Source organism: Cyprinus carpio, chromosome B6 (assembly GCF_018340385.1).
Source record: "Cyprinus carpio isolate SPL01 chromosome B6, ASM1834038v1, whole genome shotgun sequence".
In the NCBI taxonomy this organism is placed as follows: domain Eukaryota; kingdom Metazoa; phylum Chordata; class Actinopteri; order Cypriniformes; family Cyprinidae; genus Cyprinus; species Cyprinus carpio.
In genome coordinates, this window is record NC_056602.1 from 5,506,800 (window position 1) to 5,527,040 (window position 20,241).

The window sequence follows — 20,241 nt, forward strand, 5'->3', positions numbered from 1 at the left end:
TAGCTATTGCTTTGCATGTGCCAAATAAATTGCTCCCCCAAGAGAGGCTTTAAACTGATTGGGTTTTGAGAGATGTTTACTGACAGTCTGACACAAATTACTGAACAACAGCAGTGAGAAATCAATGGGACATATGTTGCCTATTTACGACTGGTAGTCAGTTTTTAATGAACTCTTTAATATTTAATTATAACAGTAGGTTAAGGTGCTATACATTTAATCACATCATAAATTGTGCATTCCATGTAAGAAAATCAGTATTTATGTACATGGGGCTATAACTCAGTTCAATATATGACCCATGCAGCAGCAAGCAGTTTTATTATATATGATTATATGTATACAGCATATCATAGATGCATTGTATCATAGGAGGTAGTCATCCAGAAAGCAACAGCAGCTACAGTTAATGGCAGCATATGTAAGGCAAAACATGCTTAAGCATCAGGCCACAAACTACTGATAAATGCAACATACTGTATGTGGCCTGTATTATAAGATCAGCAATCAGCAATGATTGTTCCATTAAAACGGTCAGTTTTATATATATATAAGCTACTCTTTAAAGCTACATTTAAAGGGTGTAAGCTTAAGTGAGTGTTCGATAAGAAAAACAGTCTGTTCTTGTGTGTACGATTGTACATTACTTCAAGGCTGTGCATGCTGCATCATGTAAACATTTTATATATATACACAGTGTCAGATGTGCCATAATATCTAGTCATTCAGAAAGTAATGATAGCTACAATATGAGGCCGCATATGTAATAAGCAAGTTTGTTGGTGTGTTTATGCAAATTTCCCAAAATGTCTTTCAGTAAAAATGTGCTTGATTTTAAAAAAGGATGACTAATGAACATCTTGAGAAAAGTAATTTACACAATGATTATAAAATTTTTGGCAATGTCCTTTCTCGAAATTTTTCCATGAGCAGAGTCTCTGAATAATTTGGTTGAAAATGAAAAAAGTCTAAATATTGGAGTAAATGATTTCCACAGTTCTCAGTTAATGGTACTGAGTGTTTCTTATCCAAACAAGCATGCATTATATAATGGTTATGAGTATTTCTTCGAAAGTGCTGTACTGTCATTTTTAAAAAGAAAGCATACACAAAAATCGTTTCCTTCACAGAAGTCCTTCAGAGATTATTATTCAGTTCCATTGACAGCATTTGAAAATTCAAATGGTAAGAGTCATGGCGCAGATGTTCTGAGGCACAAAGTCCTTGGCTTATTGGTCCCGCTTCAGAGAGAAATTCAAGCCGCTCACTCATGCTCTCTGCTCTCTGCTTTTGTCTTTAGAGCTTGCAGTTTCTGCCTCCCATGTTGGCTCTCCTGTAGGGTCGTGCTGCCAGAGAGCAGGCTTATTGTGTAGGGTGAAAACCAGTCTCTTTCAAAAGCAGCAGTCAGCTGCTCTACAATCGAGTCTTGCCCTTCCCGCTGGTTCTCCGATTCTTGAATCACCAGCCCTGCTCCTGCATTGAAAGCCAGCTCACTGCCAACCCAGTCCAGATTCCCTAAGTGACAGAAAATTAGAATAGTAATGTGCGATATGATAAATTGTACGCAAATTAATATAATACAAATGACAAAGAAAGACAAATTAGCCTCATTGTGTATATTTCATTTTAGAATTATTGCATATTTAGGTTTATTTTATATTTATGTTTTGTTTACTGCTATCCCTTTTAATTAAAAAAAAATGCAATTAAATATTGAGTTCATTTGATTTGTTAATACTTTTCCTTTTACACATTTGCACTACTATTATTAGCTTTTTAAAACTTATTTTGTACTGCTTCGGCAATACAAATATACAGTTTTTGTCAGGGCAACGAACCACACTACATTTAAGTGTGTGTGTGCAAGAGAGAGAGTCTTACCGATGTATGCTGCGTTGTCTGTCACCATAAATTTATTCTCATTTATTCTGTGCTGAAATCCTTCCATCTGATCCTTTCCTCTGTAAAATCTCTGATTCAAAACAGAAACACATATTTAAAATATAACCTTTATTGTAAAATATATAAATGTGTGTGTATATAAACAGATCAATCAAATAGATTCTTTCCGCACCGCTTCTATAGAGCAGAATGGCAGTCCTGTGCATAGGGCCTGCATTGATGTCATAAAGTTAAAGATCAGTGGATGTGTGCGTGTCCACAGACTGATTAAGAGACGAACTTTGACCTCTCGGAGTACTGCAGCCTCTCGGAGCATCTCGTCTATTGGCGACCAGTACCTGAACCAAAAAATATAACAAGCCAAATGAGTGTTGATGTAAGGAAGTAGCATACAGAGAAGTCATAAATCTTCAAAAAAGGAAAATTTGTCCATTTATAAATATCAAAAAAACTATTTTTAATCTCTTTGTCTTGTTTTCCAGTGAAAATATCTGTCTTTTAAGACAAATTAACTTGAGAAGCAAAAATAAGACCTTTTTAAGTTGAATATTTAGATGCATAAGGAACATATATATGTTTCACAAATAATTCAGTGAACATCTTGATAACAAGAGCAAGACTCGATTGAGGAAACTTGTAAAAATGGGTAAACTTGATTAAAATGTTTTATTGTATATCAAACTGAAATAAATAAATCACCCAATTGTCTTAAGATGGCTAAAACACATTATACATACATTTTACATAATAGAACATTTTGAGATTCAATTATTTTTTAAAAGCAAATTAAAATTATTTTGAAAATATAACCAAAAAATCAAGTTAGTTAATATTAAATAATACACAAAAATAGAACAATAAAAGCATAAAATATAGCAAAAAAAAAAAATCTTAACACTACACAAAATGTGTTACAGAGCTTTCAAGTTTTGGTGATTTTTCAAATAATTTCAATGTATTTTATTTTGAAATGTGTAAATCTGTTTATGTTTTTTCCCCTTTTTTCGCTAAATTGATTAATTCCTATATTAACAGCCATTTTTCAATGCTGAAACATACAAATGACCCTGTGCCTGTGAAAACCAGTATTACCGTACGATTGGTGATCCTCTGAAGCTGCGGTTGACTAAGGGCAGGTAATCAGTTACAGAAATGTAGATGAATCTCTTGGCTTCTCGGATCACATGTCGTATGGCATCTAAATCTCTACTTCTACCCTTGGGGCAAAACAGCTCTGGTGATGTCTATGAAGAAATGTTGGGGAACAAAATTTAAATCAGCAGTTTCCTTTTTAACGTTTTTTTTTTCAGCTTCAATTCACATTGCCAGTACACCAGAGCGAGGTAATGAGATGGCCGTCTGTGTACATACATCATTGTCAGGAGAAGAATTTTATCACTGAGCTAGAAATGTCTCCCAGCAGCTTATAACATTACAGCACAATTCATTTGAATGGGATAATGGATGTCTCAGATGTGTCGAGTAAACATCCTGTTGCTGGAAGGGAATCAAGATTCATTACACTCAAATTAGAATCCGATGGCCAGTGTCTTCACATGTGATGCAGCTTGACGTGGAACAGAGTCACTGGGATAAATTACCTGCCGAGTGAGTGAATTTACCTTAATCAAATTATATCCCATGGGAACCAATGAAAAAGCAAATAACATAAAAAAATCTTTGTAATAGGAACAGACATAGATGTAAACACATTTCAATGTGCATGGAACTGGATAATCGATCATGACATGTTTATGCAATAAAATGTCAAATGTATTATTAAGTACTGTAATGAAATACTTTTACACACACACACACACACACACGTTTGTTTCTGTGAATTGTGGGGACTTTCCATAGACTTCTATTAATTTTATACTGACCAAACAATATTTTTCATCCCCTAACCTAAACCTACCCCATTTAGAAAATCTGTTTGCATTGTTAAACTTTCAGATAAACATCATTTACTGTTTTTACTTATAATATATAGAATTTTATCTTCCCACAATGTCAAAAATTTCAGGTTTTACAATTTTTGTGGCACCCCACAAAGTAGCATAAACAAGTACACACACACACCATCAAAGGTTTGGGGTCTGTAGGAATTTGTAATGTATTTTTAAAAAGTCTCTTAAGCTCGCACAGGCTGCATTTATTTGCTCAAAAATACAGGAAAAACATAAAAATTTACAGAAACCTTTGAAAATGACTGTTTTCTATTTTAATACATTTTAAAATGTAATTAACTCCTGTGATGCAAAGCATCATTACTACAGTCTTCAGTGTCACATGATCCTTCAGAAATCATTCTAATTTGCTGATTTGCTGCTTAAGAAACATTTCTGCACCATAGATGTCTTGACGGTCATAGAAGTACTAATTTCTTTTTAAATAAATATTAACCTTAAAATGTTCAATTGTATAGCCTTGAAATCTATATTTCATTTTGCAGGCATAATGCCATTTAGGGGCTAGTTGTCACACAGGGAAGTTGTCACAAGGACTGTGTCTCAGTAACTAAAAGATTTACTGTATAGTCAGCATTAAAAATTAATCTGCCCTGAGAAGTGGGTAGCAGGATACGGAAGATAACAGAGGAAAATGTGTGGCAACTATCCCCTGTCTTCTCTTTTTATTTTAAAAATAGATGTGCACTGGCAGATCACCAGAGTCAGGCAAAGACTAGAGAGATATATGTATTGATCTCACCGACACATAGGCAGAAGCATCTGTATTGTTGAGTCTGAGTTGAAGCGGCTTGTCTCTGCTGAACACGGCCGTGACTCTCTTGGACCAGATTGAAGGGATGTAGTCCCTGTACTGAAGCTGCCAGTAGAAAGAAAAGATCCTGTGCAGGTCCAGAGCCAAACAACTACAGTCATACACTATTACTCCGAGCTCCTTCAGCTGGAAAAAAACAGGAACAAGAATCACAATTTCTCAATATGAACTGTGAAAAGTTTTACTTGAAAAATACGTTATCTACTTTGGTCATGGATGACTTCTATGAATGGAAGTCACTTGAACAAAGAATTTACTGTGACCGGCCCGTAAATGCTCCCAGGTTTCATTCATTTTGATAACTTTTACAATAACTCTCATATATCATCCAAGTACATTTCTAGGCCACAGTAAATGGTCAAAATTCTTTACCTTGGAAAGCGCTTTCCAGTTCATGCCAGCACTGCCAATGTAAACGTGCTTCCTGTCCACCACCCAAAATGAGGAAAGCAGTCTTCCTTTGGTGAGGGCTGTCATGTTGACGTAGTGCACTTCTGCATCTGGGAGAGACCAACCCATGTGGGCAATGGTTGGGGAACTGTTAAGCACTCAACCTTGACGAGAGATCTGTCTGTCATTCAACTCTGGCATAAATAATATTGCACATTCGTGATGTTTTGACCTTGTGTGTAGCCCTGAGGGATTGGAGCAGCGAAAAGCCCAAAGAGTTATGCCAGTTTATGACAGACGGATGCCTGTGTGTGTGATATTACACTGTTTGCCTCGAGAGAACTGCTTTAGTACTGTATTCAGCACCTCAGCAGACACAAATCAATGCATCTCTTAACATTAACGAGAGAGATTAGAGTTCACTTACAGCGGTCAGACATGCTCTTCAGCTCAGTGGAGTTGGGTTGGTCACTGACGATCTTTAATTTGACACCTCGAGACTTCAGGCTTAACAATCTCTGAAACAAATACTGACCCTAGAAAATAGAAAATGATTGTAGAATATTAATTCCATATGCAATATATGCCAGTGGCAATAAATCAATTTTAGATGTATTAGTACAAAATCATAAGTAGGAAGTAGGTATGAACAATATATACGTACACCAGTTGATTGCCTACTGTTTTACGGTTTGTTTTTTTTTTTGTTTTTTTTTTTTACCATAACTGTTTAGTTAATTTTTGCTATTTATTTATTTATTTATTTTTTTCACTTTAATGAAAACTCCAGTACACGTCTCTATAGGGCCGGGCCATATGAGCAAAAATTCACATCTCTGTATTTTTTGGCTGATTTGCAGTATACGGTAGCCTATATATCTCTATATTTTGTATTTGGATTAAACAAATAAAGTGAATGTAAGCATGTAGGCATATATTATGTGCAAAAAAGGGTTAAAATCACATTACATTGTAACATTCTAACATTGCATTCCAACATTACTTTACAGTTAGTGCTATCATACAAATACACTTACTTGTAGGTTTAAAAATCCTACATATGTCACATTTATTGTCCAACTACAAATATTTCAGCAAAATGTATAGTTTAGTTATTGTGCTCCTATTTCATTGAGCTCTGTCTGTTTGGACAGCAGTGCTCGTTCTAAATGAAGTCTGTGGAGTTTAGCGGAGAATCGCAAAGCAAAAGCTCATGCACTTCTGACAGAAAAATTGAAATATTTCAATGGCTTTTTTTTTACATTTACAGATGGAGAATTTACCTGTGAAATGTAAGTTATGCATCAAGGAAAATAGCACATCTCAAACACATTAAACAGTGCATTTCTGTCAGCCTCACATGCAGCCTTTCTGTCAGAGCATCTTACGGGGCGAGTGTGAGCCACTTTGGACTGAAACTATAAAGTATAGGCTACTAAGAGAGAAATAAAATGCAGACATTATTAAAATGCAAAACAAACAAACAATGCTCTGATTGGTTGGACTCTTCATCTTTTTCTGTTGCTTGTTTTGAATACTGCGCGTGGACAGAGGTGTCACTAGACTTTTGCGTAGTTAGAGTGACAAATCGTACCAGCGTACTCTGCGGTCAAAATGTGCAGCCGCTACGCAAAATGTGTACAGGTTGGCAGGTCTGCATAAATGACATTGCCCTGTAGAAGATTTATACAGGTGGAGCTGGGGGAGGTGAAGGGTTGCACTAGCCAATTAGCTGAATGTTGAGCAGCAAGCTTATTGGCTGATGATGCAAAAAGAAACCAATCAGTTGCACCATGCCAGTAATGATGTGATTATATCAGACTGAGTTAGAACCTATCGACTTTTGCCATCTAGTGTTGAATCATGACAGAATGTTGTTTAATGCAGCATATCAATAATAATAATAAAAAATCACTTTAAGTGTTGACAGTGCATATTTGACGGGTAACAATATGCCAACTAACCTGATAGGAAGAATAAAGCCGTGACCCCTGATCGGTGGAGGTCAGAGCCCAGAATGGCGACACTATCTCAACTGACAGTTTTGCTTGGTCCAAAAGGTGGTTGAGACCCATGGCAAGTGGGAGATGGGCTGAACTATTAGGGTTGAAAGACAGCTCTCCTGGGACGTTCTCCACAAGGACAATGCTAAGAGCACATTGATGTAAGTTTGGTTGTTTTAGTTTGTGGTTTATGTTCATAGTTTTATGTACGACAGTTATATTGAAGTCAACATTATATTGGGATTTTCTCCACAAGGACAATGCTAAGAGCACATTGATGTAAGATGATTCACTGTTGCATATTATTCTTAAAAACCGTTGGGCAAGCAGTTAAGTCTTAAAGAAAATGGTATTTTTTACTTGTTTACATTATGCTACAATTATTCATCTAGTAGATATGTTGCCATATGGATTATTTTCTTTATAGAACAAGAAAGGTGAATCTGGCCACTCTTTTTATTTTACAGTACAGAAAATCAAATGAATGTTCCAAAATGAATATCCTGAAACAATGCAATTTATTTCAAGTCCTGTGTGAGGAACAGAATGAATTTTAATTGATTAAATGACTGAATTAATCATTTCACCTTGGGATGTTCATGAGGGAATTATTGCTTTAAGTCAGATCTTTTCTTTCAGTCAGTCACTTCAGTTCTGAATGATTTGTTAAAGAGTTCAGCTCTCTGACAGAATGAATGAGCAGTTAACAGCTCACTAGGGAACTTATTTTTGATTAAATTTCAGTATGTTCTTCACAAAAAGCTACGGTATTGTATGGCTTTAGGAACACAGCAATGATAATTTTTGAAACACTGTGTAATTTTAAGTATGAAAGCTCCAGTCCCCTATTTATTGTAATTTGATAAAAAAATAAAAAAATAAAAAAATTAAGTTGAGTCGAGTTGACCTGTTATTCAGAATTTTCTTATTGTTCTACAAAACAATAAAAATAAAAAAGTCATTTAGCTTGGATGAGATAATAACACAACTCTCATTTTTCAGTCAACTATCCTTTTAAGTCAGCCATGAAGTCTAAAACTATTCCTAATCAAGATGATAAACTGCCAAGATACAATTAGCAAGCTCATGTTGGCTAAAGGTAGAAAACACAGAGCTGAATAATTATGCAGTGCTCCCTGGTGTACTTTTTGGTTCGTTATACTGTATACAATATGTGCTGTAGAAAATATCATTACCAGGGTATGATCTATGAAAACTGCTTCTTACCGACAATTTTTGCTGCAGTTCTCCTCAGTGACACCATCCTCATCCTCTCCCCAGACATCCACAGCAGAGAAAATCAGAGCCACCAGGACAGCAAAGCAGCAAACCAGTGCAAACACAGCAATACATTTCTGCTGGGACTGCATAAGACATACAGTACAAAGAGAGCTCTGCCAGTTACATATGCCAGGTTTTAGATAACTTTGTCTTGACTTATTTGTTTAAATTATTAATATAGGGGTTCTGACTTTGGTGACAGTTTAAATATGCAGGGTCAAGATTCATTGTATTCAAAATTGTACTTCTCTGCTCTGGAGCTATAATTTCATTTTACGACTGAGAGAATGATAGAGCATCTCTGTCAAACTTCTGCCTGAATTCTATTATACAGAGGGATGGATTTTTTTTTTTAAAAAGAGCTTTCCTTATATGCTTGGTGTTTTTTTCCAAGGTTTTAAGGTAGATAAATCTGTTGTTGGTGAGTGTTCTCACTATGCAGCATTCTTTCCAATCCACTGCTGTAAACAAGCATCAGCACGGAACTGAAGAATGTGTCTATAAATATTAATGTGGTCAATGGATAAAATGTGGTGTGTGCTGCAGGGCAGTAGTTCTCACATGGTGGGTCGCTAATAGGGTCATAGACAGCTGGGAAAAAACAATGCTAAATGTGAATAATATATCAAATAATTATGCACTACTGTTCAAAAGTTTATGATTAGAAATGTTCGGGATGGGTGCATTAAGTTAATTAAATGTGTCAGTAAAGACATTTGCTGTTCTTTTACTTTCTATTTTTTAAAGAATTTAAAATATATATCACAAAAAAATACATATCATATTTTTGTTGGCATCAGAGGCCTTGTCCTCAAAAACAAACAAACAAGTCTACACAATGTAAAAGAAAAAAGACCTCTACTACACAAATACAGAACCTATAAAACAGGCATATTCAATTTATGGAAATAAATACATATCTATAGTGTCTATTAAGGAGATTTTGTTTACATTTGTAAAATGAAAACGTATGGTGTTTTGTCATCATTTGATGACCAATATGGGTCCTGAGGCAATACTACTTGAGAACAAGCACTGTAATCAACTCAGAACTTTTGATTTTCCCTCCAAAAAAAAACACTAGTGACTTGATTTTTGCTTAGCGCTGCACTTCCCTGAACATATCTCCCCTGAGAGAGATCGTCTGCCATCACATCTGCTGGCCTCAATCAGAGTCCCAGCTTTACAGCTGTCTGCCGAGTGACATATACATCCTATATCATTTTCCTCTGAAGGAGACATGCAAAGTGAAGTTTAATTAAAGAGCAGGGAGTACACGACGCAAGCAGATTAATGCACGGCATTAACCTTCTTATAGTTCAAATGGATTTGGTCAATTAGTGCCCCTCTATTACCCTTACACACTCATGTACAGTACAGTCATAAATTACTTTACTTTATGTTTGGATTTTTACATTATGTTAAGTTTGACATTCAAGATATTATTGAAGGTGTTTCCTTTTTATTTAGAAAGGATTTTTGAAGCTTGGTTTGGTTTAAAATCAGTTTAGTAGCACTGGGGAATATCATTGAATACAATTGCACTAAAGCATCTATGTTTATTTCAGCCATTACAAGTTATTGGGGTGTTTCCGACCTTTAAGAGAATGTGATATTTTGAATCCATTAGTGTTTCAGTATTTTTTTGTTCTAGAAGCTAAAAGCATACACTGCACGATATGTCAGATTTCTTCCACTGAAATAAAAATTTAATCTGTGTCTTGCCAGGGGCAAAGGACGGATTAAAGTTGTCTGTAAACAGAGACTTTCTCCGCCTGAAGGGAAATATGTCAAATAAATGCTGTGTTTGCATCGAGCTGTCTGTGCTGACGGATTTGACTGACAAGACGATGTGCTGCTCCTTACAACCTTATATGTTACTTTTCAGAGTTCAGTCTTGCCGAGTTAAGCGTTCTAACATACAATCAAAAAAGGCCTGACATGCAGCTTAGTCAGACTGTAAACCACCATGCTGTACTTGTGAATAAACGTGTGAGAGAAAAATTAATTTAAACCACATTCTCCTCTCAGGCTTAATCTTATTTAACAAAACAAAATAAACCAGAGAAACTGACAAAATTTAATTACACACATAGCATTTTCATATGTGTGCTTGTATTAAATAAAATAAATTGCATATACAACATACACAACTGCAGACACCACTGAAAATAATAAAAACAAACAAACAAACAAAAAAACCTCACTTAAATTCTCACTTATATATTTTCAGGCCATATTTCTCATTATTATATTATATTATATTTATTATATTATATTATATTATATATTATAAAAACAAAATGCATTTAAAAATATTGGGATTTTTTCTGGATTTGTGAGAAAAAAAATGGATTTTTGTTTTAATATAGAGACATTTTTTTTATCTTTTTTTTGAATAAAAATCTTTTTATTGTTATTTTTTTAAAAAAAATATTATATATACATACATATATGTACATTATACACACACACACACACCAACTTGCATATATACATAAAATAAGTGCTAAAATAAGTTTATTTCTGCAAATTGTAATTTACTTTTTTTTTTTTTTTTTTTTTTTTTTGGGGTTTTTTTTTTAAATTCGACCCAATCATTTCTTGGGAATTTTATGAGTCACCCAATATCCAAATCCCATTCGGTGCAGCCGAGCAAAAAATCAATTCATTTCAATTGAAATGCAGACTTTCTGCAGAAATATTCTGATGGGGCTGAAAAGAAAGTTAAGCCTCACCTTCATGATGTTCTCCTGAGTGGCAGAGCCTGGCATAACAGCTTTTAAGTTCCTTCAGACTTCAGGAAACAGGGAAAACGAGACGCTAGTGCATTTCATCATTGTCGTCTCCTTGGTAACATGTCCCGCTCAGCCTCTCTCTTACGCTCATCACTGTAATGGATGTGCAAGTCCACGGAATGATATAGTGGGTGATAGATAGTGTGCCTTTTGTTTTAGCACCCTGAGCTCATGCATGCTTCCTCTGGCTGTGTGGTTTCCTCGCCTTAACTCCATAGTGATGGAGACAGAGAAAGAGAGAGGAGGAGAGAGAGAAAGACACGGTCCACTCCCTCTCTCGAAACATCCAATGCTGGGCTAACACAGAACAATCCCCCTCCCTTCTGCATCTTTCTCACCTGCCCTGTGAAGCAAAACTCTCCCGGAAGAGTGCAAATGGATTTGGCTTCAGCAGAAGAAAGACAAGGGGGAAAAAACATGTTATAAAATGCAACCTTCTGACTCCAAGCATCTATTGTCTCTTTTCGTTCCAGCATGGCAGAGGGAAGTTCAGCGCAAGCATAAATGAGCTTGACGCGTTCACCCTATAAATAATTCAGCATCGTTAGAACTGGCAGGCCAGACCATAAGTTGTTTATTAGAGTCTCCGGTATGCAACTCAGGCAATCTCAGAGTCTGAAGTACCTTCCCATAGGAAGGAAAAACCCCAGAGGAAATCTTATTAATACCTGTCTTCTCTCAGACAACAAATTACATTCAATGGAAAGCAAACTGAGACTTTTGTTGAAGTCTCCTGATTATCAGATTGTTCTCAAGAGAAAAAGTGTTCCAGAATAGATGTCTCAAACTGAGCTTACTGGGAAAACACAAAAGTCTGCAAAGGTCAGAGAGCTCACATACTTTTCATCAAAGACCAATTATCCAGACTAAGCATTCTAGTTCAATTTAATAGCTCTGCACTCATGCTGTAATGTCTCATTTTTGCACTCATCCTGAAAGGTCCTCGAGTCGGGATGAGTATGTCGGTGTGCTCCCCATTAGATTATTGGTGAAGGTGAATATTTATTAACATTTTGATTTAATTTTTTTTATATTTTGATTTTTTTTTTTGATTTTTTGAAGTTTTAGTAATTGTGCTTTTGTTATTTTTATTAGTTTTTATGTTTCTAATTTGCTTTAATTTATTTTTATTTAAGTTTTAGTCATTTTGCTCCATCAACTTTATTTCAGTTTCTACTTTAGTCTAAGTGACATAAAATAATATCAATAATATATAATAATAAACTATATATATATATATATATATATATATATATATATATATATATATATATATATATATATATATATATATATATATATATATATAATTAATACAATAAAATAATGATTACAATAATTAATAATAATTACAATGCTAAAAAACTAAATAAAAAAAACTGTAACATATATGAAAATATTTAATTACCCCACAGTTAGCCACAACATAACATGAATTGTGATTAATTAATTTATTGTATATCAATACCAGTAACCTATATCGACACTAATATCTATATTGTTCAGTGGATATTATATTGTGTTGGACAGTGGGGGACCGTTGAGTCAAAAAGGTTGAGAACCTCTGCATTAGAGAAAAGGAAAAGAGTGTTGTTATGTCTCAAAAACAGTTAGCTGCTGTGAAGCATGATAGATGCAAAAAAAAGGACAAGAGATTGAAGTTTTCACTGGAATCATTCCGCAGATGTTCCTGGCACACTGTCGTAATGGAATGGAGCATATGCTGCCTACACCAGGAGACTCCTGCTGAATCTCACCTCACTTACAGACTGTTAATTACTGCCTATACTCACGAGATACAGACAACCTCCTTCACTGGGATTTGTATCTTTGCTTAACGAGATATCACCTTCTTAAATCAGTGCATATACTCTTCTCAGTTCTGTGATTACAAGTTTGTGGAGTAAGCGTATTTAAAGCAACTAATTCCCATTCTTGACCACTTTAGAGTTAGCAAAAGCTGTCTGATAAAACTAGACATTGACAGACCGCAAGACTTGATTGCACTTATGATGCATTGAGGAGAGCTGGCAGGACGTTAGACAGGAGATATATGCACCTGTGTTTTGGGACATTCGTTGCGTAACTTTTCATCGAAGGAAACGAGAGCAAAACGAAGCGGGAATGACCCTGTCCATATAACCACAAGTCAGAATAGAGGTCACTGTCAGTGTGACATCCATTAGTTACAGCTGAGCCTCTCACCTTAAAACGCCAAGCACTCCATCACTGAACAGATGCACTTTGTACATACAGTAGAGCGCAGGAGTAAAGTGTTTATTTATTATATGTTACGGATGGATGATTATATGGATGATGATTAAAAAAAGTGCAAACACCTTAGCAGCTGCACAGCACAGGCATGGAACCACCAACAACACTTTAGTATCATGGCAAAGAGTTTTGCACAAGCCAGCAGCACTCATGATGTCTACAGAAAATGTAAAAATATATTTTATGGCTGTTCCTATGAGTTCTGTGTTGATTAAATACTTGCAAAAAAGTGTTAAAGCAATAAAATGTACTGAATTAAAAACTGAGAGGGTGAAAAAGAGAGAGAGAAAAAGAGGCTGATGGCCCAGACAATGCCAGGTGAGTCATTTCTCCAGGGAGAGGTGAAGCAGACAGGGTGCAATATATAAAATACAAATGAGGAAAGCAAACTTGACTGTGTCCTTCTCTGACAGAGGACCCTATATAGCCACGAGGAAAACTTATTTTAGGCCTTGGCACTGTACATGCTGAAATGGTACACAAAAACAATCATCTATTACTCTTATGGTTTAGAACCTAGCAGAAAGATCCACACATGTCAGCAGAACTGAAACGCCAGTCACTCGCTTCAGTTTAATAAATATTTTAGCTAGCTCTGTCCAAAATTATAATCAAATTAATTGAATTAAATGCAATGAATCAAATATATCAATATTTACTAAGAAAAGCCACAAAATAAAGTGAGTGAATAAAGCATTAAAGGAATAGTTCATCCACAGCTCCATCATTATGATGTTTTTTAACTTAAAACTGTTGCTTCCAGCTAAAATAGGAGTCCTCTATTCATAATATTGCTTGCTCCAGTGCAAAAGTCACCTTGTCTGAATCAGGAGAGAAATATGCACAGATCAAGTACTGTTTACAAGAGAAAACAGTACAAAAAAAAGTTCAAAGTGATGTAATGCTACATTTCTATATATCTATTCTGATGAAGAAACAAACTCATCTACATCTTGAAATGCCAGAGAGTGAGTAAATTGTTTTTGGGTGCACTGTTTCTTTAAATTCACTGTTTTACACATGTAAACGACTGCCTAGCACCATGTTTAGTTGTTTCTGTCCTACAAAGTGCAATAAATAATGTAAGTGTGTATTAATACGATGTGCTGCCTGTAGTAGCAGATGTGTCTGCTCTGCATTTAAAACATGAATGTGATGCTAGCAAGAAGATGAAGGTGGTACTTCTTTGTGCTTTGAAAATGCTGTTGAAACACAAATAGGTACTTACCAAGTAATAGCAGAACCGTCACGCATTTTAAAGTTACACAGTAGGTGGTATTCAATTCCTGAGTGATCCAGTCTCACTCAAATGCAGTCACTTTCAATGCTGAACAGATCAGTGTTTTTGAACGAATTGGTTGAATAGATCATTCAATCTCATGCATAAAGACGGTTGTTTGTCGCCACCTACTGGTGAAACAATGTAACCTGCATAAAAAGTCACTGAAACATATTTAAAATATAAAATACATGGTTCTAGAGCATTCTCAGTAACCACAAAAGTAAGGTAACAAATTAGTTTGGTGGGCTTAATGCTAAAGTAGTACATTTCTATATATAATTTTAGAATATATTTCAGGTCTTGGTTAAATAGGTTTATAGTAAGGTTAATGTTAAATATACTGTATGGTAAACTAAATTATAGTTTAATGTCATTTCTATTGAATCTTGTATTACATGTTTTTTTATATATTTGTAATTTCACATTTGTAATCATGATGTTAAAAGTTAGTCTATTCAGTTGTAATATTGAATAACACACTACAGTTCAAATTATAATCAAGTACTTGCACTTTAGAATGCTAGTCAACAGATCAAAATAACTGTACTTTCACTACAAAATATTATTAAAACACAGATTTTACTTGTACTTTAAAGTAAAACTTTTAATTTTAAATTGTTACAAAGTGCACTTTTTAAAAGCGTATTTAATTTTTCTATATATATATCTATATATACAGTTATACAATTTGAAGTACAAGTGTACATTAAGTACAATTAAGTGCACAATTTCCACAAATGCTGCTGACTGAAAAGTTGAAATAATATATAGAGTCTGCTGGGCCTGATTATAGGAACAGTCCACCTGAAATAAACCAATTAGCAGCTCTGAGCTTTAACCCAATACATCACACAGTCGTCTAGTTTACTGACCAGAGACCAGTTTCAAGACTCCATCTTTCCCAACAGCTGTCAAAATCCAGGCAGGTCACATCCTCAGCATCCTTACAGAATTTATCCATGACAAAAGCTGGGAGCTGAAGCATCTGATGCTCAGCAACACTTTGGCAGAAGAGCACCATTAGGGGACAGAACTGAGACAGTCTTTCTCCCACAAGACTCATTAGGACCGCTTTACCTGACCTCCCTGTCCACTGTAGGTTGAGAGATCCCACTGCATGATACATAGTGTTCCGAAACCCAATCAGAGTGTAACAACACAAGCTTCCATGCATTATTAACCAATATGAACATTGGCTGTTTTCATGAGAGCCTTTTCTGGGATGTCAGAAATATTGCCGTTGTAATGCCTGACTCATTTGCCCCTGCTGTGTGTGTGTGTGTGTGTTTTAAGGTCAGCGAATGTGTGTGGGCGTCACACATACTGAGGGTCACATCAGTGTATAGTGTGTATGCTGTGCTCCTGTCTGCAGGATGTGGCTTTTTAAACCCCGGGAAACAGCAAACGGTCAGGCTGACTTTGATGAAAGGGCAGAATTCACCCGGTAAGTTGCTCAGGAAGATCTTGAATGAGCAAAAATTGATATAAATGGGGGTGTCCACATGAGAGACTCATAAAATCGCTGTGCCTGTATTGAAAAAGCAGGCCCCGCTGAACAAGGTCTCATTATTTTTATCTAAAAAAACAGCTGGAGATGGCAATAAAGTATGCTTATTGCATCTTATTCTGGAAAATGCTTTTCTTTTTCTTTCTTATAATGTATCATGTTTTTGCTTTTAAGAACCACAGAAAGGAGGATAATCAGCATGCATTAATTATAATGTCTCATCGGTTGCTGCTTTTAAACCCTTATTATAATATTTAGATTGTAAAATCTGATTGAATAATCTCATATGAAGCCATTGTAAATTGCAAATAATCCAATTGCAAGTTTATGTTAATGAACTGTTACTGTTATATATGGAGATTAAAATTAGAGAACAATCTATAAATACTATTGGGCTGTCTAAGGACAAGATGTCCCTCCTGAACAGAATACTTAAAGCATCCGAAGCTTTATCTCAAAGATTTCAGTCTGAACCCAAAGGCTAAACAGAGCTCATTTAAACAGCAAGATCTATAGAGCCAGGAATGAAACCTCTGCTTTGATCAAGCACTACACTTTTACAACAGCCAAAGGTGCTACATTCACAGGTATAGTGGCCTGGTTATGTAATTGGGTTTTAGGTTGAAGGAGAAGTCAAATATTAGGAACTGAGCATGATTTATATTTATATCAAAGAAATACAGGGACAAAAAAGCAGAGAAGGTAATCTCTTCTTATCGGGGAAGGCACAGCACACTTCCCTCCACACAACTCCCGAGTGGCTCATTCCACTAAGAGAGAGAAAGACATATAGAGACCGACCCGGCAAGCCAAGTGAGAGTGCCTGCTACAGAACACAGTTAACAGAGAACATGAAGAAATGCTCTGGTTTACTGCAGCGTGCTAGCATCATCCAGATATACAGTATCTCAACCTCCCAAAACTTGCTCAGGCCACATATCACCCCAAATTCAAAAGAAATAAAAAAAAGAAAAAGAAAATGAAGCCTATTTTAAGACCATTCTGATTTTTTATATTATCAAATTCTCAGTAATGAAAGTTTTGCTTCTCTTTTTTTGATAGTAATTCTCATCATTGTTATTGATTCTTTCTAGATCCATACAGTATCACACTCATGTTTATATATGTACTGTATTGCATATTTTACCCTTTTTTTGCAAGTATAACATTTTTGACTGCTTAAGCCCTGTCACCTAAATGATTTACCATATGTTTTGAAGTAATGTTTTAAACATTCCTTAAATATAATGAATAATGCATTTAATTACTTATTTTGTATACAAGTATAATATTTTGACTGTATTTTGAAATTTTACATGTTGTAAAATGGGGAACAATAGGTAAGATCTACCAATTCTTTCTCATATTGACCATAGATGAAAAAGATTACATGCCGAGATACTAGCAATCTTCTTTGTTCTTACAAAGTACAAAAAAGTGCTCAGTGCATGTTAAAATCAACAGAAGATTCGGTCACGTGGGACCTTCCTCAGTGTTCACATTCTGTTGAAAAGGTTCAATTTTATATTCAGTTCCTTTTTTTCCCCATATGTATTCCATGTTGGCGATTATTGTGACTGACTGTATGGAGATGTTGAATTACATTTTCTTTTACATCTTCTTCTGTATCTCCTCTGGAAATATTTGGACATTGCCAATGAAGTAACTGTTCTGTCACCGATTCATTAATTGAACTGATACTCGTTAGGGTTAGTGTTGATATGAGAGGAATTTAATATAAAAATGATTTTTTTTCAATAGAATGTGAACACTTAGGAAGGTCCCGCGTGACCGAATCTTCTGTTGATTTTAACATGCACTGAGCACTTTTTTGCACTTTATAAGAATAAAGAAGAATGCTAGTATCTTGACACACATAGTAAAAGTTTTTTGCTCTTTGGTGGATAATTATAGATATTGACTTGAAGTCATGTTACAAGTGAATGGAACCAAGCACAAGATCCTCCTTCTTTCTCTTTTGACGCAAAATCTCATTTAAGCACATTTACTGAACAGCTGTTTCATCTAAACATCAACATGTGTGAGATTTGTTTCAACAAACCAGTTTTGATGTTAAATGGTCTATTTTAAAATTGCAGCCTATTTATAATGATAATAATAAAATAATTATAATATAAACAATTAAAACTAATAAAAAATAGTCAAGAATCAGAATCTATATAATAAAATAATATTTTGACATTGCATATATTTCATGTTGAACATTAAAAGATAGTATGTATGTTGTCACAGAGAGATAGTTGTCAATGAAGATTTGTGGGCACAGTTACATATTTATAATTGTAGCATAAAAAATATTGTTTGTACATTAAAGTAAAATGGTCAGACCTTTGAGGTTTAATGATCCGCTCTGGATTAGGGAAGACATGTCCTCAGTGGTATGTGGTTTTGCATGTTTGCTGGTGTACAGTAAGTGTTATTTAATTTTATTGAATAATTCCAAATTACATTACAGACATTTTCATTATTTTCCATAACTGAGTGGAATCATTCGATCTAAATTGATTGTTTGTTACAATAACATTAAGACATCATTTTAATTAACATATTTGCCTATATTGATATTCATATCTTTCAGATCTATTTTATTTTGACAGGTACATGATAAAATTGTCAAAATAAATAAAATGCTAAATTATACAATGCAACCTTTAAATAAATCAATCAATTATGATATTAGATGTATGTTTACATTGTATATATTTACATCATCCTGTACAAGTCATTTCTAAATTTGTTGTATTTAAATAGTAAATTATAGTGGCGTATGTTTTGCATTTTTTTGTGTAAGTAACATTTCTATGCTAATAGTTTGAACCTCCTATTATTCCATCATACACAAACCCTTAGCAAATCCTGGGTTACAGTAAAAGGTTGTGTATACATAATGTTCTAGATAGATAGATAGATAGATAGATAGATAGATAGATAGACCAACATATAGCCTCAAATACTTCAGATAACATTAAAACTGAAAATGTTAGTGAATGAATTGCAGTTGCACAGTGTCAAAAAACAATATATTCTCCACATAGACCTTCCCACTTTACCCTGTGTGCTGTTTGTGCCTACGTGTTTACAGGTGGAGGGTTTCTGTGCTGAGGGGAAAAGGGCAGCAGTCAGCAGTTACTGTCAATATCAGCGGTCAGCCTTACCCGTTCCATTCTATCTCTTCTTCTAAGCCAGATCATAGCAGAGTAGTCCTGCTGCTGAACGGCGCCGAAGATGCTGTTACCCTGCCGGGTGAGAGGCGTGGAGAAGAACCCCGTTTCGGGTAGAGCCTTCATCACTGGACCCTCTGAAACAAACCTCCTATCTTGCATTTTTATCCACTTTGTCAAATATCCATATACTCTTTTACCTCCATAAGATGTTCACCCCAAGTAGTTCAGTCCGCGAGGAAAAGACTCTAAGCCAATGCTAGCAGCAAACACTGTTGTCTGTGCTAGACTGAGACGTGTCTTGCAGAGAGCCTGATTTCTTTGGATTTTATCCACACACAGGCAGAAAGGGGTCTCCCTGTCCTGTTGGGAGGGGCTGGCAAAGTCTGGGTGGGCACAGCGATTAAGAAAGTGTGTGGGAGTGGATGCATAGACCCCACATCCGGCACCTGGTACACTCCCCTCCGCTCAGTGTGTACTTGGTGCTGTGATGCATGACTATGAGTCCAACACACTCACACACACGTAAAGGCATCAGTGCATATTAAATCAGAAGTGCTGTGGGCAAACTAAATAAAGTATTCATTTGACATCACCCAGAAGTTCACAGCCGTCTGCCTGCGTGCTGCACACTCATTCAAAAAACAAATACCCATCCGTATTACTGGGTGATGAGAGGAAATGATTTTGTAATAAAACTCTACACTGGAGGAAGCAGTTGTGATTGCTTTTGATTGCTTCATATTTCCTTGTTTGCCTCATGCACATTTATCCCCAGTAATCAATGAAGAACTTAAGTCTACTCTATTATGATCCTTGAGATATATATATCAATATA

At 35.3% G+C, this 20,241-nt stretch overlaps 1 protein-coding gene across 2 annotated transcripts; it reads right to left on the reverse strand.

Annotated features, from left to right (window-relative positions):
* Positions 1 to 82: 82 nt before the first annotated feature.
* Positions 83 to 19,998, reverse strand: pld5 (phospholipase D family, member 5). 2 transcript variants are annotated; one of them, XM_042725401.1, is made up of 10 exons: positions 19,398 to 19,998; positions 8,307 to 8,443; positions 7,041 to 7,224; positions 5,504 to 5,612; positions 5,059 to 5,186; positions 4,615 to 4,812; positions 2,995 to 3,146; positions 2,075 to 2,240; positions 1,882 to 1,972; positions 83 to 1,515 (listed from the first exon to the last, which is right to left on the reverse strand). In XM_042725401.1, the coding sequence occupies exons 1-10, from the start codon at positions 19,563 to 19,565 to the stop codon at positions 1,265 to 1,267; spliced, it is 1,584 nt and encodes a 527-aa protein (XP_042581335.1). In that variant the 5' UTR covers positions 19,566 to 19,998; the 3' UTR covers positions 83 to 1,264. The 2 variants fall into 2 exon arrangements, with proteins under 2 accessions (XP_042581335.1, XP_042581336.1); XM_042725402.1 differs by lacking the exon at positions 19,398 to 19,998 and adding an exon at positions 11,099 to 12,266 and having other exon boundaries at positions 89 to 1,515.
* Between the last annotated feature and the right edge of the window lie 243 nt (positions 19,999 to 20,241).

Coding starts and splice junctions, on each gene's coding strand:
- pld5 (XM_042725401.1), bottom strand. CDS start 19,565: ATGCAAGATAGGAGGTTTGTTTCAGAGGGTCCAGTGATGAAGGCTCTA. Junction 8,444..19,397: donor GAAGAGATAGAATGGAACGG/GTAAGGCTGACC, acceptor TGTCTTATGCAG/TCCCAGCAGAAATGTATTGC. Junction 2,241..2,994: donor AGAGGATCACCAATCGTACG/GTAATACTGGTT, acceptor TTTTTGGTTCAG/GTACTGGTCGCCAATAGACG.